This window comes from Berghia stephanieae, chromosome 4, assembly GCF_034508935.2.
Source record: "Berghia stephanieae isolate SIO BIC M18660-M18661 chromosome 4, UCSD_Bste_1.3, whole genome shotgun sequence".
Lineage (NCBI taxonomy): Eukaryota > Metazoa > Mollusca > Gastropoda > Nudibranchia > Aeolidiidae > Berghia > Berghia stephanieae.
In genome coordinates, this window is record NC_088363.1 from 86,350,328 (window position 1) to 86,378,302 (window position 27,975).

General features: G+C 37.0%; 1 protein-coding gene across 1 annotated transcript; it reads right to left on the minus strand.

Moving 5' to 3' along the window:
• Nucleotides 1–249: 249 nt before the first annotated feature.
• LOC144971460 (UDP-N-acetylglucosamine--peptide N-acetylglucosaminyltransferase 110 kDa subunit-like) lies at nucleotides 250–27,389 on the minus strand. The gene is made up of 21 exons (XM_078912393.1): nucleotides 26,727–27,389; nucleotides 18,787–18,937; nucleotides 17,659–17,902; nucleotides 16,891–16,959; nucleotides 13,382–13,498; nucleotides 12,986–13,065; nucleotides 12,256–12,345; nucleotides 11,726–11,831; nucleotides 10,142–10,282; nucleotides 9,620–9,874; nucleotides 8,945–9,046; nucleotides 8,267–8,446; nucleotides 6,935–7,093; nucleotides 6,304–6,519; nucleotides 5,397–5,678; nucleotides 3,749–3,937; nucleotides 3,295–3,441; nucleotides 2,686–2,826; nucleotides 1,871–1,988; nucleotides 1,340–1,463; nucleotides 250–1,108 (listed from the first exon to the last, which is right to left on the minus strand). Exons 1-21 carry the CDS (start codon nucleotides 26,842–26,844, stop codon nucleotides 904–906), a joined length of 3,234 nt encoding a protein of 1,077 aa, XP_078768519.1. The 5' UTR covers nucleotides 26,845–27,389; the 3' UTR covers nucleotides 250–903.
• Between the last annotated feature and the right edge of the window lie 586 nt (nucleotides 27,390–27,975).

A 27,975-nucleotide genomic window follows, 5' to 3' on the forward strand; every position in this document is an offset into this window, starting at 1 on the left:
AATTGAAAGCACAATGGAAAATCTAAGACTAAGACACAGGGGAACTGACTCAAATAGGGAACAGGTGTAGAATTGGGGCCAGGACAAAACCAAGTTATCTCACAAGACAAAGACAGACACCAAGTTAGATAACATTTATAGGGGTACAGAAGACACAATAAGTGCCTCCCTGCCCACAATGGGAGGGTTGGAATCCCCCACCCAGATTGATTTATAAAAAAACTCGAAAAAGTGAAAAAAGAAAACAAGGAAATTGATCATTCAATTTATTGTACATAGAAAGTCACGTCACCAAAAACAAAATTTTAAAAAAAGAAAATCAATAGACTTAATCAGGTTCACGAAACAATCAAAATGAGGACAGGTACAAGTTAAAAGATAAATAAATTAACCTGACTAAAGCTAACAGTATGTACAATTTAATATTTACACCATTTGAAATATGCTGATGATATGATTCAACAAAAAAAAAAAAAGGTCATATCGATGACAATATAAATATGAAATCAATCCGCTTCTTGTCTCAAATAGATTTTAATTACATATGTACAATCCGTTGATTATTCTATGGGGGACATCAAGACAATCAGTAATAATATACCCATCCTGTTTTTCATTTCTAAACCGTGCACACAAAAACTTTATATTTACAGAAAAGGAAATATGTGCTAAAATTTCATACAGAATCCATGCAACATGTCATTTGTAATACTTAAAAATTCACCATCTTGATCCAATAAATAGTTCTAAGTCAAAAGAAAAAAAAGAGGGGAAAGGGAGAGAATAACAAGAACACTCCGCTGCTCATTTATAAAAAAAAAAGTTATATCAAATCAACTGACATGTTCCAAGTCTTGACTTTAAATCACAGATAAAACCTAGGTACTTCAAGCCAAACCATTATTAAACTTTTCCATTTGGCAATGATTTCATGTCAGCTTTATTGCTAGGATCCCAGCAGTCCGTTAAATGTTCTGGCTCCAAGCCTTGTTCATAGCGACTCCACATCCTCTCAAACAAATCCTCCAGATTCTGAGCGTAGATCTGTGTGCTAAAGAGTGGACTTGACGTTCTTGCTTTCCATACTTTGGCCTTCATTCCTTCCAAACTATTTTTTAAAATAAAAATCAATAACATAAATAAGATTGGTAATGATATTGAAAAATACTTTCACTCAAAGTCAGGAACTAAGAAAAAAATAAATTCAAATAAAAGATAGTTGGGGAAATAAGATATCCAGGCAGAATGTTGGCTTCCATGGCAAAATTAAAGACTGCACAAAGCTAAGAAAATTGAATTTATTGTCTAACAGAAACATAAAAGATCTGCATGAACTTACTAGACAGGATCAGATCCCAGCTTTGCAGCAATCCTGATGTAGTCTTCCCTTGTATCCGCAACAAGCTCAGGACACCCAAGAGAATGAAGCTGACTAGATGCAACACGAGATGCCAATGTTTCAGCTGAGAATTCAGAGAGTAATGAAGAAAAGAAAATCTTTGTTAGTGTACTTATAAGCTGATGTGCATGTCCCCTCAGAGACAAGCCATCTATCAAATATTAAATTCCCACATTATATCTTTTGAACTTGTGAAGAAAATCAGAGAAGAGGGCTACAGCAGTTGCTGATCGTCCTATGGTCCTTTGTGTGTGTGTTTGTTATCTTTGCATCTTTCTTTTGTTATGTACTGTTAAGTTCTTGTTATATATGTTGATTTGTATTCAGCGAAACAAAATGCTTGAAACTGGTCATTTATGCTATGCCAGTTTTCCTTAAAATTTACTGTATTAAGAATAAAAGTGTTGTGAACAGGTACAAAACCTGAAAAAAAAAATCCTGCTTGATTCTATTTATTGAATGACAACTTACCAGGAAAAGTGACCATGGGTGTCCCAGCCCACAGAACATCCATTCCTGTTGTGTGACCATTACACAGAGGAGTGTCAAGGCAAACATCAGCGAGCTGACCTCTCCGCACATGTTCTTCCTAGTAAAAAAATAATGGTAAATGGCTCCTTCTCAACATATATTTATATAATAAGGAAACTATGGTGCTAGTTGGTAAGTAGGACACTGCTTAAGACAAATGGCAGGGAATATATAAAAAATTCGACGTAAAAACCTTTATATTTAAAAAAGTGTTCCTTCCATAAACATTTTAATTGGACAATATTTAACTACAAAGTTGCTTACCCATAATGTATCATGCATGTAAAACAGGATTATCCTGTTGAAAACCAAAATAACAACGAAAGAAAATAACATTCACAAAAATTATCAAAGACGGAGCTTCCTTTTACATCCCAAAAATAGGTGTAACAGTACTTTAAATGATTCAAGCATCAACATTGACTATTCAAATAATGAAACAAAAGAAACCATTGAAATGAAAAGTCAAAATATGAAGAAAAAAAACCCAAAAAAACATTTAATGGTTCTCATGGGTAAACATCACTAAATAAAGAGAAAAACCAGCTTTTAAAAAGACCCTTAAAGAAGAGTAAGAAGCGGTTACAACAGCAGTTTAAAAAATTAATTTGATGCAAGAGAGATGCATGCGCACAACCAACATGACATTATCTAATAACTTTTCCGCCGGTGACGTCACAGACTATGGGTGTCGTCCAATCAAGGGACGCTACTCTTCCGATAATCTCATTCCCGATAAAAAAAATGATTCTCACCTTGGGGGCTACGTTTGAGAAGACGATTCGCCCAGGGGCAAGTCCATAGTTTTGTGCTGCTTGGGAAATATTAGGCTCTCCAACGGCAGGGAATCTCAGCAACCACAAGACACTGTTTGGAACTTGTTTCAAAATCTCACACTATAGGTAAGGAGGTAACAATAGTAACAACAAATTAGAACAAAGACTTTAATGAAATATGTCAGAATGAGTCGTGATAGTGAAGTTCATTGTCAATTGGATCAAGATAGAGATTTTTAAGATGAGATAATTGAAAAAGAAAAAAAAATATTTTGATAATGCTAGTTAAACCAAGTGAAAGTATGTCTGAATCCATTGACCAAAAATTAACAAAATATAAGCTCCATCATTACCTGCTAAAATCATTTTAGTTCAACTATCATTTCAAATTAACAGGTCAATCAATCACAGATAAAACATGTGTTCCAAGAAATGCATCGACAGCCTAACTGTTTGTGGGTTTCTTCAATTATTTTCATTACCTTTGTCAAAGATGAAAAGTTCAATTAATTTTCATATAAAGACTGATCTAAATCAAGCATTTAAAAAGTATGCTTTAATGCCGTGTGTTTAGCACCAAAAACTTACCCACATCTCCAAAGTGGCTGGATCAATCTTGTAGAGTTGATTAAAGTTACAGTATACCACAGCATCGTCTGGTAACCCATACTGCAGTCTAGACGACAAAATTACACAGTTAGGGATTTCTTCTCCGGTGGCAGCTCTGTTGTTTGTCTGGAAACAAAACAGTATAAAATCAAAATAAATGGGTGAAAAAAAAAATCACATTAAATCTTACAATATTAGACTAATTAAAACGTTCCTCAAAACAGTTTTAAAATATATGTTTGAGACTTCCCAAGGACATGGGTTTAATTCCTAGACATTATCATAGATAAATCAAAATTTCCTCAGCATTAAATCCCTTTTCTATAGAGCTGAAATAAATTTCATCATAAAACATGCTTTACCAGGCAACTCAGTGACAAGAAAAAAATCATGAAAAAATTGTTTCTTCAAAATTAATCAACCTACTAATTACCTGATTAGTGGTAAGGCCGTTTTGGATGACTATGTTGTTGACCATAATTTGAGCCTGGTTTGAGGAAATCATGGTTTGAAAAGACTGAATAACTGTCTGGGGCAACTCGCAGCATAAAGTTGTAATACATCCAACTTCTCCATTGGAGCTGTTCGTGGTTACCCCTGGAAGTGCTTTTTGAGTTACCTCCTACAAGAGATGAAAAGAAAAAAAGATTATAATTCAATAAGGGCAGCGAACTATAATGAAATGGAAAATCATTGTTTAGGAGTTATACTTCTTCTTCTTCTTCTTCTTCTTCTTCTTCGTTCCTCTGATGGACATCTATGGCTGCAGTCCGATATCTGCTATGAAGTCTGTGGTCCGCTTTAGGTCCTCAGCCTCACCATAGGAGGAGTTATACAATGCTTGCAACACTTTTAGATCACAAAGTCTAGACAGCGTTTTACTAAGCTGGTAAAAGACAAAATCTATTCACTCTACATAAGAACGGGCCCTGGTCCCCTGGTAGTGTACTTTTGACATGTGGTGCCAGTCTGTCTAGGCCGACTTCATAAAAATGTGAAAGTCAAGAGTCATTAAAATTCACGCAACAGAGACAAAGTGTCAAAACATGAGACAAGACATGATTTTTCAACAGATCCACAACTTTGCTGCCTGAGCTTCTCTCATAGGAAAATCATTTGACACAGCAAAATCAGTAGTAAAATTTCTGGGAGAATTGAGAATTTTTTAAAACATGTAATTTTTTTCCTGAGACATACTGTAAAACATACCCAACACACCGGTTTTCTGTAAATTTTACTTATGGTTTGATCTCAGCCAATTGACTGAGAATTTAAAAGTCTAAACATAAAAAATTGACAATCTTTAAAATAGACCTGTAAATGAGCTCTATAAAAATTGACTGAAACTGAAACTCTTCGTAATTCGTCGTAGCGGTAAAATCCAAAGAATCAAAATGAAAGGTAAACAGCAAGCTCACTTGAGCAAAGCAATGGCAGAAAACTAAATTGCGAGGGAATTAATTAGGCTACTTACCATTGTTCCTTGTAATTAAGTACCCAATCAGTGAAGAAACTTAGAAACGGTCAACCAGTTTGTTTACAACATGAGGTAATCGAGATGTGCTTGTAGCAATCATTTAACTTTCGATTTGAAGGTGTCTACATAACGAACTTCCGGTGTTTCGAATTTTTCTTTCTCATACTTTCCCTGTCCTTCAAGTAAATGTGGTCAATTTTGGCTTAGACGAAACAGTTAAATTTATCGCTCGGCGGCTCAGTTAAAATTGGCTACGACAGGTTTCGAAAGTGAAAAAATAATTTCACGAAGGCTGTGTGAAAATACACTGGGGTGTGTTCAGACACGGCAATTCTAAAAAGCGTCGCTTAGCCTTGGCAATATATTTCCATCATTAATATAAACGGCCCATGAGCTTTGCGTGGGGCTGTGGAACATTCCTAGTTAACTTTACAATCAATCGACTACGATTCATGAATTCTTTCTTTATTCATTTCTTTCTTCCCTTTTTAAAAATATTTGAATTTGACGAATTGACTGATTTCAGTTAATTGACTGAGAATTTACAGGTCTATTAAAAGGTGGAAAACTAATTTTCTTACGAAAAAAAAAAAAAAAAACTTACCTCGATTGTTGTGGCAAGTGCTTTGATAGGCTCTAAATCAATAGCATTCAAATACATGACAGCCTTTGTCGGGTTATCAGCGTTATCAGTGATTCTGACAACCAAACGATTCTGAAGGTGAGGGAACATATTCAAGTGATCCCCAATGAAGAAGGTATCCCTCATGAAAGCAAGCTGTTCTGAATACTGATTGCTAACTTCCACTGGAGAAGTGATCCCATCTGTAATAATGTAATCCATGAAAGATGCACCTGAAGTTCCTGGGTAGCCAAGCCACATTACCTAAAAATGGAAAAATAGGTGAACGCGTGAAAGACTTTCAAAAAACAGATCACAAATGTTACAATATTCTAGCCATTACATTAAACAGAAGTGTCTGCTAATAATAATAATCTCAAGTCCATATCACATTATCGATAAATAACCACCCAACAATAGTATTATACAGAACAATGAAGGCAAACAATCTGTGACTAATCTGTCGGATGTTTAAGATTTTGACAGGAATTATGTAGAGAGGAGGAACATTTTGCAGTTTTCATAGAGCGTACATTTAATCATCACTAAAATGGAGAAATATACAAACATGTCAGAGGCAGGACATTGTGATAAAAGCTTTACTCTGCTTCCTCCGCTTTGCTTCCATATTTGGCAAGCTTTGTAAATTTCACCTTTAAAATGTTGCATAGTTTAAGGACAACCCTTTGATCAGATGGATCACCAGAGGACGAAAATGGTAAATTAGCTCTGTAAGTTGTGCTAAAGAAAACTCTGTACATGGGTTCAGAAGCTCTTTAAAAAGGCAGACAAAAAGGGTTTAAATGTCCTGTGTTAATCGAAATGTGGAATACTCCCATTAGAAATCAGGTAAAACAATTAAGACAAAAATAAGAATGAATTGCTTTACCTGAATTGGGGCAGGTCTCAAAGCAAATAATTCATTGCGGGCACCCTTGGTGTAGCCATTCATATTGACCAATATATCGATGCCATCTGCGTTAATTTTGTCTGCAGCCTTTCCATTGCAAGGAATCTTTGATAGGTCAATGAAATTTTCAGCTTCTGAAGATATTTTTTGCCTGAATGTTGTGCCATCATCAGGACTAAGAGAGTAGCAGAAGATCTGTGGATAAAATGGTATTAGATTAAATATATTTTAACCAGTGGATTGACATAAAACCTAGGATTACCTAAAGCAGAAATGTCCAACATCACCGCCTCACTGAAATTGACCAGAAAACATTAAAAAAAGTTTTATTTGCTAAATCATGTTAAATTACAATGTTTTGGGATTTTTTTTTTATATTGATAAAGTAATTATTTTCTTTATTCTTCTTTTTTTGTTTAGGACTTAACTAGGGTTACATAATTTTTAGTATAGAGAGGGATATTTTAATTTAGGCCTTACCGCAAATAAAGAGTAAATACTCAGTTATATGCCAAAATGGTTCCCTTTTTTTATTATACAATTTTGCATTTCATAGACACAAACAACCTGTTTTAAGTTATCAATATCACAAGAAAGGACTAGTAAATACCTCCACTTTGGTTTTATCATGATGGCCTGGTATACTCTGCATCAAATGAGAAGTTGGATGATTTCCAAAATCAGAGCTTACATAACCAACTCGCAATCTACCTCCTGTTGCCAAGCGTTCTTTCTGATGCTGGTATGGAGGTTTGTGGAGTACATTTATCTGTTTTTGTAAAAAGAAAAAAGAAATTAATAAATAAAATTCTAAATCAAGTGCATTCCCATTCCATAAAAACAACAATCATAACATGCCTTAACTTTTCAATGTTAGATTTTTCTAACTCTTTCCTTTCTGGAACATCAAGTACAAATATTCGTTCTCTCCAAGCAATTAAAAACAATGCAGTATAAACTGGAAACATTAATATGATTAATGTCGTGGGTTTTTTTTGCCTTGCAAACGAGAGTCAACAAGTCTCTCCAATTCACCAAGGAGGTATTTTTTAAGCTGTAACGAGAGCACAGCAAATCCTTGCAATCCCTCATTTATTAGCACAGCAAATCCTTGCAATCCCTCATTTATTATATCAGTACCAATTCGTAAAATAAATTTTAAAAAGATACACTAATAAAAAGATTTTTGCTTAAGTAATCCAGTATTGAATCAAATACATTATCACGTGACTTCTACAAACCAGTTAAAATGTTTGGGGTCTTTTTTATTTTGCAAAAGCTTCTGTTTCTATCCGTGGTCAAATAGTTTTCTTAATCCTCCTCAGTAAAAGAAAATTGAGATGATAAATAATTCTACATCTATCTTTCCCCAGTGGAAAATATAAGTTCAAATGGCGAAATTTATTCCCCTATGAGCAGTATGACTTGCTTTTGTCCATTTTTTTTTTTAAAGCCAGTTTGTCGGCAATCTGGCAACTATGAGTTTGCATGTAATAATGTTGACCAGGGTAATTTGCCTCTAACCCAACCAGCAAATTAGAACCTCACTTGAATTTTAGTATGCAAATGTAAACATAAATGTCTGACAGAAATCTTATAGACTTTAAATTATTTTTACTCACACATTCTATGAAATGAAAAAACTAAACCAAAATAAATTATTTAAACTTCAAAAAGTATTAAGTGTGCTATAAAGAATATGTAAGTATTGAAAATAATTTAAGAGCATTAAAAATCAAATAACTTTAAGAAAAAGGGAACCTCAAAACATACTTTCAGTTCCAATGAAGAAATTAAATTTCTAGAAAGTTCTCAGGGAAAACATTTTTCCAGCAAGTTATGACATTTCCAGAACATCTGATAAATTAAAAAATTTCAGGAAAAGACTTAGATCAACTTCCAAGTTATTGTTCAAAATTTTCCAGAGAGTGATTTCATTTACCTTTTCCAAGCACAGACTAGCATGTCTGGCAGCAATGGCTTTCCGCATTGGGTGAGTCAAAGGGTAAAGCATACTGTGGTGAGGGTGTACTGATGGAAGACGATTTTTCTCCAATTGATCCTGAACTATTTGAACCAATCTCTTCATGCGATTGCTATAGTCTGTCCAATCACAAACGATCTAAAAATAAATAAATATTAACAAATGAAGCAAACTATATAAACGAAAGTAAACCTGAAAATTAATTTTCTTACATTTCATTCAATTTGCTCATTTATTGTTTTGTTTTGGGGTTTGGATAAATGTTTTAAGCCATGACTAGAAAATAAGGAGATGAATCTGTATTCATTGACTCCCTCCTCCCCTTCCAACTTGTCCTTCAATTCACATCAATTTTCCTGTAACGTATTCATTCATCCAACAACGTTCATGGTTAGCTCTTTTTTCTTTCTTTTAACTTGACAAATTGGCTGATTTCAATCAATTGTTGAAGATTTGCAGGTTAAATCCCTCTTCCCCTTCCCTACTCTTTTCAAGTTCAAACCAGAACTGAACATTAATTAAGAAGTTTACTTGTCCTTCAATTCACATTACTTATCCTAAGAACAAAAATATTGAAAAATATGAAAATCACATGAATGCAAAACTAGGACTAATAATATTTGCAAATGTAGAGACCTGAAGGCAATGAGCTAGGTTGCAGTAAGCATCTGGAAAGTCTGGTTTCAGTTTGAGGGCAGTTCTATAGGAGGCAATTGCTTCTGGAATGTTGCCGGAGTCCTGCAAGGAGAAAAATATGGCAGAAAGCCATAATAAACTTTAAATAAGTATATATGAGGCTGTGGGAAAATAAAGCTTTTACACAGGATGTAAGAAAACTAAACACAAATATAATTTTTTTCTCTAAGTTGCATGCTCTGTAAAATGCAGCTATAATCAATATTTGCAAATGTCTGAATGTCTTTCAACCTGCAATTTAATTTTCATCTTGCTTAAATTGCTGCCAATTTCAATGGGAAACAATACAAGTTTCTGATTAATAAGAGTGAAATAAAATCATATCACAAGATATGTAGTATGAACTTCGTGGTAGTCAACATTAACTCACTCAACCCCAACACCGACTATATCCGTAGTTTATCCAGGTTACTTTTACCCCATGCCTAATTATTACATTTTTCTGAGAAAAATTATAGGCGTAGTATCAAAGTTAATGTCTTTGTGCATGTTAATGATAGCTGAATAAAACTTTATCTATCTACATGCTCATTTTTAGTACATTTTTTTTCCAATTTTGAAAAGTAGCAAAAGTCTTTAGGGTTGAGTGAGTTAAGCATGGAGGTTTATATTTACCTTGTGGATGGATGCCAGATTGCTGTGGGCATCGGCAAAGGCTGGGTTAATTTGAATAGCACGAGTATAGCACTGTAAAGCTCCCTGGATGTCTTGCATTTCCTTTAAAGTGTTGCCCATGTTGGAATAAGCATCAGCAAAGGTCGGCGAAATCTTAATGGCTTCTTTATAATGCATGAGGGCTTCGTGCAACTTTCCTTGTTGTTGCAAAACGCTGGCCAAATTTGAATGTGCTACTGCAAAATCTGGATAAACCTGTAATTTCAAATAATTTTGAAAAAAAAAACCCATTAAAACCTGAACAATACCGAAAACAAAGAGAGAAAAATGTCAAGTTACCTAACAATTGGAATATGTCATCAAAAGCGTTAAAAAGATGAACAGGCCAAATGGCACTATGTTAAATAATGAATCTTGTTTATGTAGGACAGATGTATTGTAAGTAATTTTTATTTTATCACCAAAGATGTTTGGTGTTTGGAGAATCGGGAGAGTGGGTGACTAAACTAAGGTGACACTTACCTCTAATGCCTTTAGATATAGCCTAACAGCTTCCTCTGTATTACCCTGTTCTCTTTTAATGTTGGCAAGGTTGTTTAGAGAGTCAGCATGTGTTGGACTAAGTCGAAGGGCAGTGTTATAACAATCTTCAGCTTCCTTTACCTGTAAAAACAACAAAAATGGTCTCAACTGTAAATAGCTGAAATTGGATTGCCTTAAATTACATGATAAAAAGATTAAAAGACCCTGTCTTATTACACGCAAAAAAGGTGAGTTTAACCCCTAGTTTTGTTTGTTGTTGCTTTAGGTCTCTTCCAACACAATTGAGGTTATATGAGAGACCGCTGAAACAAAAAAACAAGCAATCTAACAAAAATAGTACAAATGTAAATCAAAATCATAACCTAAAGATATCATAAGCTAAATTATAAATAACCAAGAACAAACAGGCAGAAGATTTACAGAAAAAAAAAAAATATCCCCTGTCAAAAATACAATCACAAACCAAAGAAGCAGGATAGGCTAGTGAAGAGAAGAAGAAATGACATCACTATCGGATCGTACACCCATGCGAACATCATAGGTATATGATTCAAGGGTGATGCTCCCATCCAACCACCCGCAGTTTAACCCCTAAAACTTGAATTCATCACAGATAACCTAACGAAAATGAACATGACCCTGTGTCCAATGTGTTTTTTTCCGCTTCCTAGTACAGAATGTGCTGTTAAATAGGTGAAAATCATAATTATTATATAGGACAACTGAAATATTAAAATTGCGTGACATCATGGAAAAGTAGGATATTAGGGTTTCATATATTAATGTAAATGATTAAACGACTGATGTATTTCTTGCAAATCCTAAAAAACTCTTTATTTGTGAGCAGATAGTGTTCAGAGGTGGTGAACGTGCACCTATGCAGTTAGTACATCAAATTCTTTAAGATTTGGTAGGTAAAAGTAAAAGTTTTGTTGACTGTTTTGATGAATTACATTTTGCGCATATCTACATATCTGCATACATGAAAATTTCAAAATCAATAACAAACACAAAACGTATCAGCCATAAATGGTAAAATTTCAGTAATACTAAACAAACCCATTTTTTAACATGAAACATACAAACTAAAATACAATAACCTTGTAGTTGATGGCCATTGACTTAGGTGTCATTGACATGAAACTGAGCCATAGCCTTTATAACTGTAAGGAAACTTTAAGGTATTTCTTTTCTCCTTAAAATTGCAGTAACTTAAGAAAATAATTTGCTCTTTAACAATGCAATAAAATAACTGAAATAAAATTCTGAAAATTTATTTGATTTCCATAAGTCGGCAATTGTCAACAAATTTCTATAATTACGGATGATCCGTAAAAGTTAATAGGTATGCATTTATTTAAGAAAGTAAAAGTATGATCTGTGGCGTAACAAGCAGCAATAGTCAATGACACCATAGTCATTATGCTGTTTTATTTTTGGTATGATATAATTTTTCTCATAAATGCAACTTAAAAAAAAATAGACAAGGCTTTAATTTTTAATGCAGGTGGATAGAAATTTTAAAATGTGTTTAAGCAGCATAACATATACATATACAGTTACCTGTCCCTTTTCTTTGAGTGCATTGGCCAAATTGCAATATGCATCTGGAAAATTGGGCTGGAGTTCAATTGCTCTCTTGTACGTGTCGATGGCCAAGTCAATAAGCCTGTAAAAAAAAAATTTTTCAATATAAAAACTCAATCCAACTATGAACAAATCCACTAGTGGTAAAAAAAATGACATAATAAGGCATGAATAAATATTCAGCTAACTTCGTTTTGAGTCTCAGCTTTTAAACCCCCTTAAATACATTTTTCCTATTGAGGGAATAAAAGAAACTTTGCTTTTTAAGTCTAATTTAAAACAAATTAAATTTGAAACAAAATATAAAGTGGACTAAAGCGGACATCCCTGCCTTCATTTGAATAACAGGTCCACAGGTGAAAGTTAACAGGGATCAATTTGCCAGAAAGACAGGCAGATGAAGCCAGTTTGCCTGAAAAAAAAAAGATGCTAATTTAATTTTCTGCGATCTGATCTGCACTCGCTGTTTGCCCAGGGCATTCGGACTCATAACAATCCATACTCACCCTTGTTCATAGTAGACGCAGGCCAGGTTTCCATGCACCACAGCATGATTGGGACTCAAGTTTAATGCACGTAAATAAGCTGCAACAGACCTGTAGTGGAAAGACATGGTGAACAGTACAGAAATATTAAACCAGTTTTGAAATCAAAACTTGAATTTTAAAAAGATATATTATAGAGAGCTTCAAAAATCGGTTAAAAAGTTATACAAGTGTTTCTTGAGAATTTTTTTTATCAACCCAAAATGGTTATAGATACATAATTAATGTGTAGAAATTGGATGGCATTAAGGACATGGCAATCCCATAATTTTTAAAACTCATATTTTTTCATTCTCTCACTTAAAAAAAAAAACAAACAAAAACAACCTAAGTTTCCATCAGCATACAATGACAGTAGTTCATGTTAATCTTAGGAAGTTTATAACCATTTAGAAAAGAGGTCGAATATGGTGAAAAATGGCACTGAAGTGAATTAAGCTCTTTATAACATATGAATAACTAATGAAGATCATGAAAGACACAAACTTTGTAATACTGAACCACTTTCATTGATCCCATGATGCTGTCATTTATACAAGACGTTTATTTCCATCCTAAAATTCCTTAAACACTTGTTTCAATCTGCTAACACAACAATCAATATAGCTTTTGTATTTAGTTTTTTTCACCATATTTATTTTTTATAAATACCACAACTATTAGAGATAAATTTTTCCCAAATGTGTCATACCTGTCAAATATCCTTGCTTCTTTGAGTACATTCCCAAGATTTATGTAAGCATCCAAAAAGTTTGGATCCAATGCCACAGCCTGAAATTGGGATAAGTGATAGGGAACAGTGAATAACGAAAGACAAGAACTTCCCAGGGGGAAGGGACGGTATCCATTGGCTGATTACCTACTGATTTATTGACATATACCCTGTAGAAAACTTTGACCACCCCCCTTCCCATATCTTCCCATCAATTCAAATTCTTTTTGTCCCTGCTTAGCAAAGAATAATTATTAATACTATTAAGTTAATCTCTGCTTACTAAATGTTTCTTTTTTCTAATTGAGCATTTATATAAGCACAGGAAGCACTAAACAAAAGAGATAGATATATAAATGGAAAATATGAACACACCTTTTCAAAGTGATGGATGGCCAACCAAATTTCACCTTGAGCATTGAAAACGCATCCCAAATTACTCCATGCCACAGCAAAATTTGGGCACGTTTCAATTGCTTTCAAGTAGCAAGCCTGAAACCGGACATGGGGTGGGGAGTAAAAATATCAAAATTAGTACAGATAAAGAGTATCATGGACCTTTGATGTTGCTGCTGAAGCTGCCTGCTGCTGCTGCTGCTGCTGCTGCTGTTGCCGCCGCTATTACCTCGCCACGCCGCCGCCATAATTTGCTGCTGCTGCTACTGCTGCTGCTTTTGAGATCATGTGCCGCCTAGCAAAACGCTCCTGCAATTCCAGCTCGCAATGCACGCGCACTAAATATTTTTTCGCATAGAATACGTAAATCGCCGCTGCAGTCCCTGCAATGAATTGCTTGATAGTTGCAAAGTCAAAAGTATGCAATGCGCTGTCAGTGCAAGAAAACTAAAAGCTAACTCCATGAAAAAAAAATACAAAAAACCAATATGTAGCTTTTAATTTCCTTCATAATCATAATTAATTTTTTTTTTCATCACTGCACAGATGCTTAACCTACTGAGGTTTGAAGTAACGAAAAGATCATTCATTTATACAATTTTTAATTATTTATTATTTCCTGCAACCTCAGTGGACTTAGCATCACAATCTCGCTCGCTCGCTAGCTTGCTGCTGATCATCATCTGTAACTCAAACCTACAATTTGTCCCCCACCCCATAAAAACCTAATAGCATTACCCATCCCTCCACCATCCCCGCTATTAGAAGTATGCAAAAAGGAAGTTCCAACAACCTTCATTATATTTTAGATACCCGAATGTACTGTATGCCGCCACAATTTTGTATCTAAAGTGCCCTACCAATTGAACAACCCCCCCCCCCCCCCCCCCCTATTCCTTTACAATAAATACAATACCTTGAAGAGGGTAACAACAAGATTATAAATCATACCGATCCTTGCAGATCCAGCACAAGTCCACAATTTTTTCAACCACTGTAGGCTCTTTGGAATAAGAAGAATGCACTCTCCATCTATGTTAAACCAGAGAATTAAAAAGTAGAAACATTATGTGATCCAACTTATGACTAGTGATTGTTCAGAAAGGACAGGGGAGCAAGGATGAGGTTCACCAGTGGGTTATGAATTATATGTGTAGGATGAGGTCTGTCAAGCCGTAAGAAATAATGTGCAATGTAATGTTCCCATCTAAGTGCATAGGAAATTTGCATTTCAAACAGTTCAGTTATCAAAAAGTTTACAAACATAAATAGAAAACGTAGCAAACTTGCATTTCAAACAATTTCGATTATAAAAAAAAGTTATTAGGGCAATTTCACAGTTGCGCAATTACAGTACAAATTTGAACCTGCTTTGAGCACATGTAACATCACAGGTTAGGCATGTTTGGATTTTATTGTAGGTGTGATGCCAAATAATAAACTTTGAAGTTTAATAGTTGTTTAAAACAGTTTTTCCAACTATAATATGATTTTTATTTGCAGAAATCATAGGAAATTGAGAAAACTGGCATTGATATCTCCCACCATAAAAATAAATGATATACCATGAAACATATTAGATTTACTTATTTATTGAGACATAACACCAATAAAAAAGTTCATAAAAATGAGAGATCTGTGGTTAAAGAGATTTAATTTTTATTTTCAAATATAACCATGACAAAATATTTTCGAAATCTGTTAGAAGTCGAAATATACTGATGAAAAAACTAGGCTTAATAACTTATAGTTTTGATTCATTAGCCCTAATTGATATTGTACCGGAAATTGCACAAACAATCCCTTTTATGTAAAATGTATCCCAAATAAGTTTAAATCAACAACAATAAAAATAGAGAGAAAATAAAAATTACTACAAGAAAAAACATATCCTTTTAAAACGGCATTCTTACACTTACGCACACACACCCTAATAAAATTTAAAATTGTGGAAAGACAAAGTCAAATTTAAATCTGCACTTGATGGGAACAATACATGTGAATGGATGTAACTGGCCAATAAGAAACTAAACATCATGCATTGCAAAACTCTTGTTAAATAGGTGAAAAGATTTTTAATTCAAAGATTATAACGAGACAAATGAAACAGGTCTGAACTCTTATAGCCTTTTATAAACTGTTATAAGAATGCATTAAGTTCAGATTCAAATGAATTGTATAACTAGTATTTGCGTTATTGCCTTCATATACATTATGAATTATTTCAATTGGCCAGTTGAATCATACATTCGAACAAAATAACTAGCATTCCCAAAATAGTGTAAGTGCTTATTACAATATATCAAATCTGTTGCAGAACAAAATGAATTATTTTTCTCATATAAACCCAATATTTTCCCCCAAAATGTATCCCTTGATTATTGCAGAATATGCATTAAAATCATTTGAAGCTGCAGCACAAACAAATTTGAACAATTGTAATAGGCTCTTACTGTCTGTAAAAAGGAATCTGAATTAAAACTGAAACAATTTACATTAAATATTGCTGAAAACATTGCCTCATACTTGACAGATTTGCTTTAAAACAACTTTTATTCTTGACAAAAGCTGCTGAAGTATTTTGTAAATTTCAGCTGTAATATTTACTGACGACACAGCTCAAACAGGAATGCAGAATAACTTAACACATCAGAACACCAAAAGCAAACTTGTCAAAAAAAAAGTATGAGTACAAATATATGAAAATCATCTCATTTGTCGACTTCTGCAAGTATGAGAAAACTGTTGCGAACCCAGCTGAAAACAGTGCATCTGTGTAAATAGATTAATTAAGCGCTTTGAGGTCTCGACGAAAGGAGCTATATAAATATGCTTATTATTATTATTATTAAGACTGGTGTTCAACTCGTGGATGTGGAAGATAACTAGTGCCAAAAAATTTTTGTTTCAAACGCACTACAAGTAGAGCCTGTATTGCATAATTTTCTTACAAATAATACTTGTGCAATTTCTTGATGCAAAAAATTTAATAAATAAAAGAAAGTAAAATCTGGAAGAAATTGCACCTGCATTCTCTTGCAAGAAGGTATGCAAGACTAACTAATAAAGAAACAAGCATATTGAGCAAGTATGCAGGTTTCTCAACTCTCTTACTCATTGGTGATGAAAGAATGCATTACGAATATAAAAATTAACCTCTGGCAAAGTTATTGATTTCAATCCTTGGTCTTAACATGAATGGCCACTGAAACAAAACTATTTCCATTCATGTTATACTACTTTTACTTCCACAAACCGATCTGAATTCTGAAAACAATGTTTAGTAGAGCTCAAATGTTTAATTTGTTGAACAACTGTTTTGGGCACTGACTTAACTGATTCAACTGTTTTCAAACAACAGCTTTCTCAAAGGAAATAAGTATTAGCAGTTTTGGGAATGCTGACATTTTCTAAAATAACTTGTGTTTGAGCTTGTATGATGTGTAAGAAGGATGAGCGTTAAATAACACAATATAAGGTATACCTACCTTGGCTTCATCTAAACGTCCAAGGGCTTTTAGAAGATTACCAAGATCACTACGAACACAGTACAAATCCTGCAAGGCAAATGAAACAAAAAAAATTACAAATATACATTTTAAATTTTATGAAATTTCATCATTCTTTTCAATTTGTAAATATAGGATACTAAAAAAATTATTTAAAGCTATTTAATCAACGTTTTAAAAATAATATGCAGTCAGCAATGTAATACAATGTAATAATTTTTATTTTCTAGTAGTGACATAATTTGAGCTTTTCATTTGTTAAATATGTGGAATGTTTTACATGAGGCTGTATCAAAAGGTCGTCTTTATAAGATTCGACACAAAAAGACTTAAAAGTATTGAATTGTTTTAAAAGACCTGAAAAATAAAATTTAGTTTTCATCAATCTCTCTGGGTTGGATAATGACATGAAAAGCAATTCAAAACAGTGTATCTGCCATCAAAGGCATGATAGTTTTGAACATGTCGAAAAATGTGGACAATGCATCAACTTTCAATTTCATCCAATCAATATATCGAAGTAGTCCTGTTATACCCAAAGGACCATAGAGCAAGGGCCTCTTGTTTGTTTTGCTCCTGACAGATTTAACAGTCCTTGTCACACACTTTGGTCAAGTTTGTCTAGTTCTGTACATTAAGCCTTTCACGACGTAAGTAATAAAATCAAAAGCTGGGATCAGGCAGGGGAAAAAAAAAACAAAGCTTTAATAAAGGTCAACAGATTTTGCAACTGACAGTATCACTTACAGGATTATATTGTAGTGCTGTGACATAGGCCTGAACTGCCTGTTCCATGTCTCCAGCAGCAACCAGAGCAGCCGCAAGGTTAATGTAGCCATCAATGAAATCTGGCTTTAATCGTACAGCATGTCTGTAATTCTCCAAAGCTTCGGGTAATTGGTTTCTTTCTTTGAATACATTGCCAAGGTTTGAATAAGCTTCAGCAAGCATTGGATTTTGTTTGATGGCGAGTTGACTGAAGTAGGCTGACCTATAGGGAGGAAAATATAAATTTAATGTAATTCTTTCAACTCTCTCAAGTTCATATGCTTGGAAATTCAAACAAATTTGTTTTAAATATATGTACTGGAAAATGTGTAATAAATAGGAAATCCTAATAATTCTGAAAGATTTACATCCCTGTACGATCCAGGAAAACAGAATTTAAAAAAAATCTAAATGCAAGTTTGACGGTGGATTGAATAATAGTGTCATAGTCATGTATTCATTTTAAACATCGAAATGTTTAAATCCATTTGAAGTGACGTCATACATAGTAGTGAGATAGTAAAATATCAATATTTGAAATATTTAACAAGAATCGGCTGTTCCAAAGTTATGTTTAGCCCTCAAATTTTACTACTAAGACCAAAGACTCGGAATTTCATAGCTGCCAATCTAGAACATCAATTGAGTGGGAATTTTGGAAATTAATAGCGGGATATGCTCATAATTCCAGGAGATGCACATTATACAGAAACACTCAACAATTGATGCATCCGTGGTAAACAGATTAAATTCATGGTAGAAAAGTGACAAATTTATTATTGTCAACACCACTAACCATTGAAAAAAAAAAATACGTCTGGTGAATGGTATCACGGGTTTATCGCGATGGTAGTATACAATAATGACAATAATGATGATAAAGCCCAAGAGTCATAATCATAATGCCTAAAGCAATTATAATTATAACTGACAAATGGCACTGCCAGCATACTATCACCCATGTACTCACCAAGTGTCAATGTGTCTAGAGTAGGGACGAAAAACTTTGTTTAAAGATCTATAAGTAGGAGAGGAAGTGAATCAAAAATTCAGTAATTCCTGCAGTAATTCAGAAATTATAAGAGAAAGCATAAAGATAAAACATACCTTTCTAGACGCCTACACTGGAAATGTATTGAGCTCAAAAGTAATAGTACACCAGTGTTCTCTGGCTCTTGTCGCCACAGTTGCATACAGTGTTGTTCAGATCTATCGTATTCTCCAGCTTGATATTCTCTATGAGCCAATTCAGCAAGGCCTGTTAAAGGAAAAGAATAAATAATCATGCATACCTAAATGTCTAAGATCACACTCATACCTAAATGTCGTAGATCAACACTAGTAATACTAATAGTAATCATTTAATTACCAAATAGTCCCAAGTCACTTTTAGTAAGTAGTCCAAAGAGTCCATCGAAGGACAAAAATTGTTCTAGGTCAACATCTTGTATTTTATTCCAGTATCAAAATACCCGTAAAATCCTCCTGTTGCATTCTATATCAATTTTTAGTTTGATCATTATTGTTGTACAGTCCACTCTGGATAATCACAACACCTTGGGATTAGAGAATTATAAAAGCCTTACGATATCAGTTATTGTTACGTTTCACTGTTATGTATTTGTTCACAGATGATGCAATCGTCTTTCTTCGATATTCTGTATCTCTGAAATAAAATTGAGATTGAAAAAGGACAAGGCCATATTCATTTATATCGAAGAAACTAAAAGTATGACGGACGCTAGAGATCTCGCGGAGATCACCGCAATAAGATGTCCTGCCCCAGGCTGTCTAGAATCATGGACATCAAACATCCCTTCAGACGTCCTGCTCAGACTCCTCGACATCCACGAGAGGACTGCTCATCCGACTACATCCCCTGCAACAGCGCCCACGGCCACAGGGGTTAAAGCTGAAAAAGTCAAGCGACCGATCATCTCTGTGTCAGGAACAAGCGAGGAATGGACATACTTCAAGCAGAGGTGGTCGGAATATAAGCTCGCCACGCGACTTAGCGGCCAGGACATCATTTTTCAACTCCTTGAATGCTGCGACGAGGCCCTCCGTAGAGACTTATCAAGGAGTTTCACTAACCTCACGTCATGTGATGAAAATACTCTCCTCGATAATATTAAAAAACTCGCAATCCGCCAAGAAAACGTCATGGTGGCTAGGTTACAACTCCAGCAGATGCGACAAGACAGAGATGAACCAGCCCGGACCTTTGCCGCACGCATCAAAGGTCAAGCTAGTGTCTGTCAGTACGATTTGAAGTGCACATGTGGAGTCAATGTCTCATACAGTGATCAGATGATTCGGGACACTTTGATAATCGGCTTAGCAGACGACGACATTCGCCTTGATGTGCTGGGACAGGCTGACCAAGACATGTCACTCGACAACACCATCCGTTTTATCGAGGCTAAGGAAAGCGGGAAGCGCTCGGCTGGCAGGATTAACCCCCTTCCTCTAACGCTCACCCCTACATCAGTCAACGCAGCAAGTAGCACGTATAGACAAATGGAAAGAAAACGCCTCACTGGGCAAAACCGACCCCCTGAAAGGAAATGCGGCTATTGTGGTAGAGATGGACATGGCACTAAGAAACAAGACAGAGTCAACCATTGCCCTGCATACGGTCATATATGCACCAATTGCGACATTCCGCACCACTTTGAAAATGTCTGCAGAAAACCAAAACAGAAAAGGCAAGGCAACTCTGCAACAGCTGTGTTTGAAGCACTATGCTCGATTGATTGTCTTGACCATCATGTGTACAATTCTGCACGCGAGTCATGGGAAAAGCGCCCATCTGCACAACAGCCGACAGTCCAAATTGAGATCCAAGCCCTCCCGTCAGATGCTAACGACCTTGGAATCGATTCCACCCTGTGCAACCCAACCAATACGGCAAAAGCCCTGGCCATTGCAGACACCGGCTGCCAATCATGTCTTGCTGGAACCTCACTCCTTACACAGCTAGGTTTAACCACTGCCCACCTCACTCCTACTTCAATGAAGATGAGAGCTGCAAATCAAAACCCCATCGAGATCGTGGGTGCCCTAGCCCTTCGAATAACAGGCTTCACACATTCCATGCAACGGAAAACAACGCGTCAAATTGTTTACATCTCGCAAGCAACTGACAAATTTTTCTTATCCATGGAAGCCTGCAAAGACCTTGGTATCATACACCACTCATTCCCTTCAATAGAATCAGCCATAATAACAGACTCTATGAAGACCATCCAATCTGTCCTACATAGTGAATCTAATAATACTGCTGACAAAGACCCTTGCAATTGTCCCCCTCGCCAGAAACCACCACCCCTCCCAACAATCCTGCCCTTCCCAGGCATAGAAGAAAACAGAGAAAAGCTTGAACAATGGCTCTTAGACTACTACAAAAGTAGCACTTTCAATGTCTGCGAGCACCAAGGGCTACCAATGATGTCTGGACCCCCAATGAGACTCCTTATCGACGATGAGGCCACGCCTGTTGCACACCACACCCCTATCCCAGTACCCATCTACTGGCAGGAACAGGTTAAGGCTGGCCTTGATCAGGACAATCAACTTGGCGTACTGGAACCAGTTCCAATCGGGACCCCAGTGTCATGGTGTCATCGGATGGTTGTCTGCGCTAAGAAATCGGGAAAACCTCGCCGAACCGTGGACTTCCAAGCCCTTAATCGCTATGCCACTAGAGAGACGCACCACACTCAGTCGCCATTCCACCAGGCCCGCATGGTTCCACACAACACGAGAAAGAGTACTTTCGATGCCTGGAATGGCTATCACAGCATAGCACTAGACCCCGAGGACAGACACCTGACTACCTTCATAACCCCTTGGGGCCGATACAGATATCGCGTGTGCCCTCAAGGGTACATTTCATCTGGCGATGCCTACACAAGACGATTCGACGAGATTATAAGTGACATCGGCAACAAGACAAAAGTAATTGATGACACTATCATGTGGTCCCAATCCATAGAAGACAGTTTCTTCCAAACAGCCAAGTTCCTGGATACATGTGGCAGGAATGGGGTCATTCTTAACCCATCAAAGTTCTCCTTTGCAAAAGAAACAGTCCAGTTCGCAGGGTTTGAAATTACGCCAACAACTGTTCGTCCATGCCCACAAGTCTTAGAAGCAATTCAGAAATTTCCCAAACCCCGCACAATCACCGACGTGAGAAGCTGGTTTGGCCTTGTAAACCAGGTCGCATATGCCTTTGCGTCAGCAGAAAGAATGCAACCATTCCGCACACTGCTTCAACCCAAGACACCATTCGTGTGGACTGAAGATCTAGACAAGCTGTTTGAAGAAACTAAGTCCATCATCGTCCAAGAAATTCAGAGAGGCGTGGAAATATTTGACAAAAACAAACCGACATGTCTGGCCACTGATTTCAGCAAAGATGGCATTGGATTCTGGCTACTACAAAAGCATTGCACATGCGCATCAAACAAACCATTCTGCTGCCGAACAGGGTGGAAAGTGACATTAGTGGGCAGCCGCTTTACATCACCAGCAGAGGCAAGATACGCCCCGATTGAAGGAGAGGCCCTGGCTGTGGTAGATGCCCTCAACAAAACTCGTCATTTCGTGCTAGGCTGTCCCAACCTGATTATCGCAGTTGATCACAAACCCCTCCTTAAGGTGTTCAGTGACAGGAACTTGGATGCCATCCCAAACCCACGACTCAGGAACTTAAAAGAAAAGACACTGAAATATCGGTTCCAGATTACTCATATCCCTGGTGTCCATCATGTTGCTGCAGACACCATCTCACGCAAACCAGTGGGCGAAGCCGAACACCTCCATCTACCCGACGATGCAACCCACATCTCCACTGACCTCAGCCTCCCTACTCTGCCTCATGACTTCCCCATGGCCATCAGAGCACAACCTGCAAACCCCAATTTACACGCAGATGAAGAAATACCCATTGGAGGTATCAGCTCAATAACTTGGAACGATGTTCGTGTTGCCACCAGCAGTGACCACTCAATGGTTGAATTAATTGACCTGATAGAAAATGGGTTCCCTGATGCAAAAGACAATTTGCCAACAGAACTTAGACCTTTCTTTCAATTCAGAGACAAACTTACAAGTTTCGACGGTGTGGCTTTGTACAATGACCGCATAATTATTCCTCCTAGTCTGCGCGACAAAGCCCTTCGAGCCCTCCACTCAGCTCATCAAGGTGTGTCCCAAATGTTCTCCCGCGCTGACGCCTCATTTTTCTGGCCTGGGATGACCGCTGCAATAAGTGAAATGCGAACGAAGTGCCAGTCTTGCAACCGCATAGCCCCAACTCAACCAAGTGCTCCCCCTACCCCGCCAATGCAACCCCAATACCCCTTCCAGTGTATCTGTGCAGACTTTTTCCAATATGCAGGACATAACTACTCATTGTCGACAGATATAGCAATTGGCCCATCGTGGAAAGAGCACATGGTGGATCCACAGGCCTCATTACCAGCCTAAGACGCACTTTCACTACTTCAGTGATGAACTCTCATCTGACGGTGGCCCAGAATTCACCTCTACAGCCACAACAACGTTCCTGCGCAACTGGGGGGTCCAACACCGTCTCTCCTCAGTGGCATTCCCCCACAGCAACAGCAGGGCAGAGATTGGTGTCAAGACCATCAAACGAATGATCATGGACAACACCGGTCGTGACGGGAACCTTGACACCGACTCCTTCCAATGCGCCATCCTTCAGTATCGTAACACGCCAGACAGGGACACTCGGCTATCCCCTGCGATGTGCATATTTGGAAGGCCAATCAGGGACTTTATTCCGATACACCCAGGAAAATATATCCCCCATAAAACCTGGCAAGAGACCTTGGCCAACAGGGAAGATGCCTTAAGAAACAGGCACATGAAGGATGCAGAAAGACTATCTGCCCATACTCACATTCTACCCCCCCCTCACTGTTGGAGACTGCGTCAGGATACAAAATCAGACAGGGCCATTTCCCACGAAATGGGACAAAACAGGAATCGTTATTGAAGTCCGTCAGTTCGACCAGTATGTCGTCAGAGTTGATGGATCGGGCAGAATAACACTAAGAAACAGAAAATTCCTGCGCCTATATCACCCAGTGATTGCCAGGGCCCCTCTAGCCACACTGCCTACACCCACCACAACAGTGGCAAAGAGCAATAATTCAACGCCTGCAACACCCAAGATGGTCTCCAACTCAGCAGGCCAGAAAGCAACTCCAGAGACAGTACAGCCCGATGCTCCACCGCTCGAAGAGCCACCCAGCAACGGTCCTGCTGACGAAATTATCGTCCCAACAAAACAACCTAACAAACCGATTGCTCCAGCCGGTGATGCCGAAGGAACTCCACCTCCTAGGACAGCTCGCTTGCCCCGCGCTTTGATGGCCCTCCAGCCATACAACAAGCCTGGTCTGAAGGAAACAGACCAGCTACCCGAGAGGCGCTCAAGAATTAAATGACTTTCATTTTACGTTACTTAAAACTCGAAAATCATTTAGTACGAGTCTAATCTATATCCCTGTCCTCTATCTGCGAAGAAAAGCACCATATTATTGCAGCTGATCATCATTTTTCTAATTTAATATCAGTCTTTGTCCCCTACTTGTCAAGAAAGCACTATCCAAAGACTTGGGGGGCATAGAGAATTATAAAAGCCTTACGATATCAGTTATTGTTACGTTTCACTGTTATGTATTTGTTCACAGATGATGCAATCGTCTTTCTTCGATATTCTGTATCTCTGAAATAAAATTGAGATTGAAAAAGGACAAGGCCTTATTCATTTAGGGATCAGCAAAAATGTTGCGATTAACCGAAGTTGCAATTAACCGTAGTTGTTTCCAGTCCACTATTGCGATAGTTTACACATATATAGTGAACTAGACCGGTTGTGGTAAACATTGTTCTTATTCCACCACAGCTTGAACAATATGATTGAAATAAAAACCATATGGTAGCCCTGTATAGATTTTGTCGAGCAAAAGCAGCGTTGATGCAAGTCGAATCTTATTCAGATTTGATTAACTATCACTCTTTCGTTTTCAACCTTGTAAGAGTCAAAACAGATTAACCGCAATGAGAGACATTGAGCTCTCACCAAACTCGGTCACAATGTACAATTGCCAATCCCAAAACAAAGGATATCACTCAGTCTCCCTTTACAACTGTCATTGTCTATCTTTTGTAAAGGCCATACCCACCCCTACGCCTCTTATTTCATGGCCACAGATGACATTACAAACCCATACTACTGCAAAGCCCGCCCTCTTTTGTCTCTAATAGAGTGGTGACACTATTGTAACATTAAATCCCCTCACTCTCGATTTTTCAACTTGTCACGATTTATTCCATGATGAAATTTAAACATGTTAGTTTTGTTTGATTGATTTCTTGAATTAAAACACTTTTTGATGGTGAAAATGTGTTGCGATTAACCGAAGTTTGTTGCAATTATCCAATGACTTTTATAGAGAATTAATTCAGTGTCTTTGGGAAATGTTGCTATTATCCAGAGTGGACTGGACTATGACTGGACGATTATGTTTTTTGTTAAAAACAAAGTGCTTATTCGCAGTAGTACTGTGAATAGTGATTTCACAGTGGAATCGGCATTCGCAGTAGTAGAAGCGCTCTCCAGTCTTTGTCCCCCCACTGAACATAACACTGTATTTTCTGTTCAAAATGGCGTGTTGTAGAATGGCTTGAAGTTGAACGTATGTTCGTTTGAAAAGGAAAGAAAAGGAGGGATGATTGAGTCAGTTTATGTGACTTAGAATTGAGATTTTGACCCGTTTCAATTTTTCCTTCAAGTCTGAAACTTGACAAGATCGTGTTTCTGTTTTGTTATCCCAATCCAATTTGTGAAAATTTCCCCATCCCCACATCTCCGAGACTTGATCATTCGTTCACATCTTGAAATCTATCAGCTTATCTACCCGATTACTTTAATAAGAATAGTTCCATTCCCGTTTGATGTATTCTTTACAGTTAGTTAAATATAATTTATAAAGTTCCAAATCCATATTCTGAACTGAATATTTGGTTTTCTTCATGCCTCATAAGTATCTTCAATTGAGCCAAGTTTGAGGAAAATCAAAAGGGGTGAGGTCGTGGTTCCCACTCCCACCCTTGGTCCACTTGACGTGGAATGGCCCACTAACTAGTACTATAAGTGTACTTAATTTGAAATCACTTGTCTCATCTAGACACAAGCACAGGTCCCCGCCAAGAGGAACACAATTGTTTCCAAATCATATTTAAGTCAAAAGGAAAAATATTACAGTACAGTGCATAACAGAGTTACTGTTACAATTACAATGATTTGCAAGCAAAAAATATCATCTCCCAAAACTCTAAGAATTTGACTGTTTCCCTTCCAGCCAGCCAAGAAAAAAACAAGTAATAATGTCAATCTCATTCCAAGACAAAGACAGAAAGCAAGTTGGAAAACATATATTGATAAAAGACATAGTATGTAGGCTATGAGAGGTCAGGAACCCCAACCCAGATGAATGTACTTGGTCTTAGTTTCCGCCGCCATTTTGTTTTGTGAAGTATTGGAAGCAGTCCTAGGCCTAGCTAGGTTGTTATTGTTGTTGTTTTTCTCGCGGTCGGAGGATTTTTTTTCTATTACCGTAGTAATCACTTAGTAAAGGTGCTAGGTTGTTTGTTTTTCCTATGGTTAAAGGTACTAGGTTTTATTTTTTTTTCTCAGGGTTAGTTGAGGGAATGAATATTTGAGTCTGCCAATAATCGTTTTCTTTATTGGCAGACATGTCTGGCAATAACGACAGCTTCATCAATCGTCCCCCTGAACTGATATTGAATCTAATTCTAATCAAGAAAAATGAAGAAAAACTTCATAAGAGTTCTAAAACTAAATACATGTTTCTTAATTAAAATATTCCAAAACTGTTCATTTATTACACTCGGGACAGCGAAGTGAACGAAAGCAACGTTTCGGACGAGTATCCAAAAACAATGATTGACTTGGGAGTTGGACTTGGACGTGGATGACTTACTTGTAGCTTCCAACTGAACCATAGGCATCGTTGCAAAGTTTGAGTTCGTCAACAATACAGGTTGTTGAGATTTAAGGTATGATATTCCGCCAGGAATAATGTAAGCACAATATGACATCAAATGATTTGTATTTAATTCCAGTTGTAAAAATTATAACACATTATCAATGTCAGTTGACGGTGAATATGCTGTTCCCTTTTCAGCTTTTAGAGAAATGGAAGACGGAGCTCGCTGCGGTGATCACGTGGTATTAGAGTTAGATTAGCAAGGATGGTCTGTTTCAATTTCCTATATTATTTAATTCGGAAATTACTGTCGACAATTATATCATTTAAAAATGTAATAAAGCCAGTTAAAAGCACATGCATGATTATATTGATGATAAAATTAAGAAGAGAATAGTCATTTTAATTTGGCACTACTTTTGTATGCACGGTTGTTGGAATATCATATCATGACGTCACGGCTGTTCAATTGTTCAAACATTCTTAGATACTGGGGAATTTTTTGGGTTTTTTTTTTTTTTAGCGTTGCGTTCTGCACGTCGTGTATTCATTTACGAGAAAGTAAACGTGGGTTTTCGACAATAGCTTCTATTTTTAAACATATTTAAAATAGTAGACAATGCCATTACTGTATTTACTAAATGTAATACCTGTTTCATTTATGCATTCACAATGACCTTGACCTTGGCCACCATCCTGTCTCAGCTAGGCAGTGCAGGTTTTTTCCACTTTGATGGGAGCTTTTGATGAAGTACGTCATTTACTATAAATAGACAATACTATGCGGAAATAATAAATAATAACAAGAAAGAGAAAAATAGGGTACAACCACATCGATAGATATCGCTGGTCTGGTATTATACGGAGCATTCGATACATACTGAGTTTGAAAGCCATCCCCCCCCCTCTCTCTCTCTCTCTCTCTCTCTCTCTCTCTCTCTCTCTCTCTCTCTCTCTCTCTCTCTCCCGGAGTTTATGAAGGGTAAAGGATGAAACGGCCAAAAGCAATTGCTTGCAACCTTTTGGGTAGGGCACTGTCGCTGAGTACTTTCCGTCATGTCGAATAGACTCAGCTATCCAGTCACTGCTGAACGGACGGGGGGAATCAGAAGAAAAAATCTCGACCACACCCGGGATCGATCGCAGTCCCTTTGTGTGTGAAGCGAGGGCTCTATCCACTGAACTACCGGGACCGTGAAATACTCTGAAACCAACGAAAAATATTATTGTAAGAGTTCAACCG

Coding starts and splice junctions, on each gene's coding strand:
- LOC144971460 (XM_078912393.1), bottom strand. CDS start 26,844: ATGTCATATTGTGCTTACATTATTCCTGGCGGAATATCATACCTTAAA. Junction 18,938..26,726: donor GGTTCAGTTGGAAGCTACAA/GTAAGTCATCCA, acceptor TTCCTTTAACAG/GCCTTGCTGAATTGGCTCAT. Junction 17,903..18,786: donor CAGTGTAGGCGTCTAGAAAG/GTATGTTTTATC, acceptor TCCTCCCTATAG/GTCAGCCTACTTCAGTCAAC.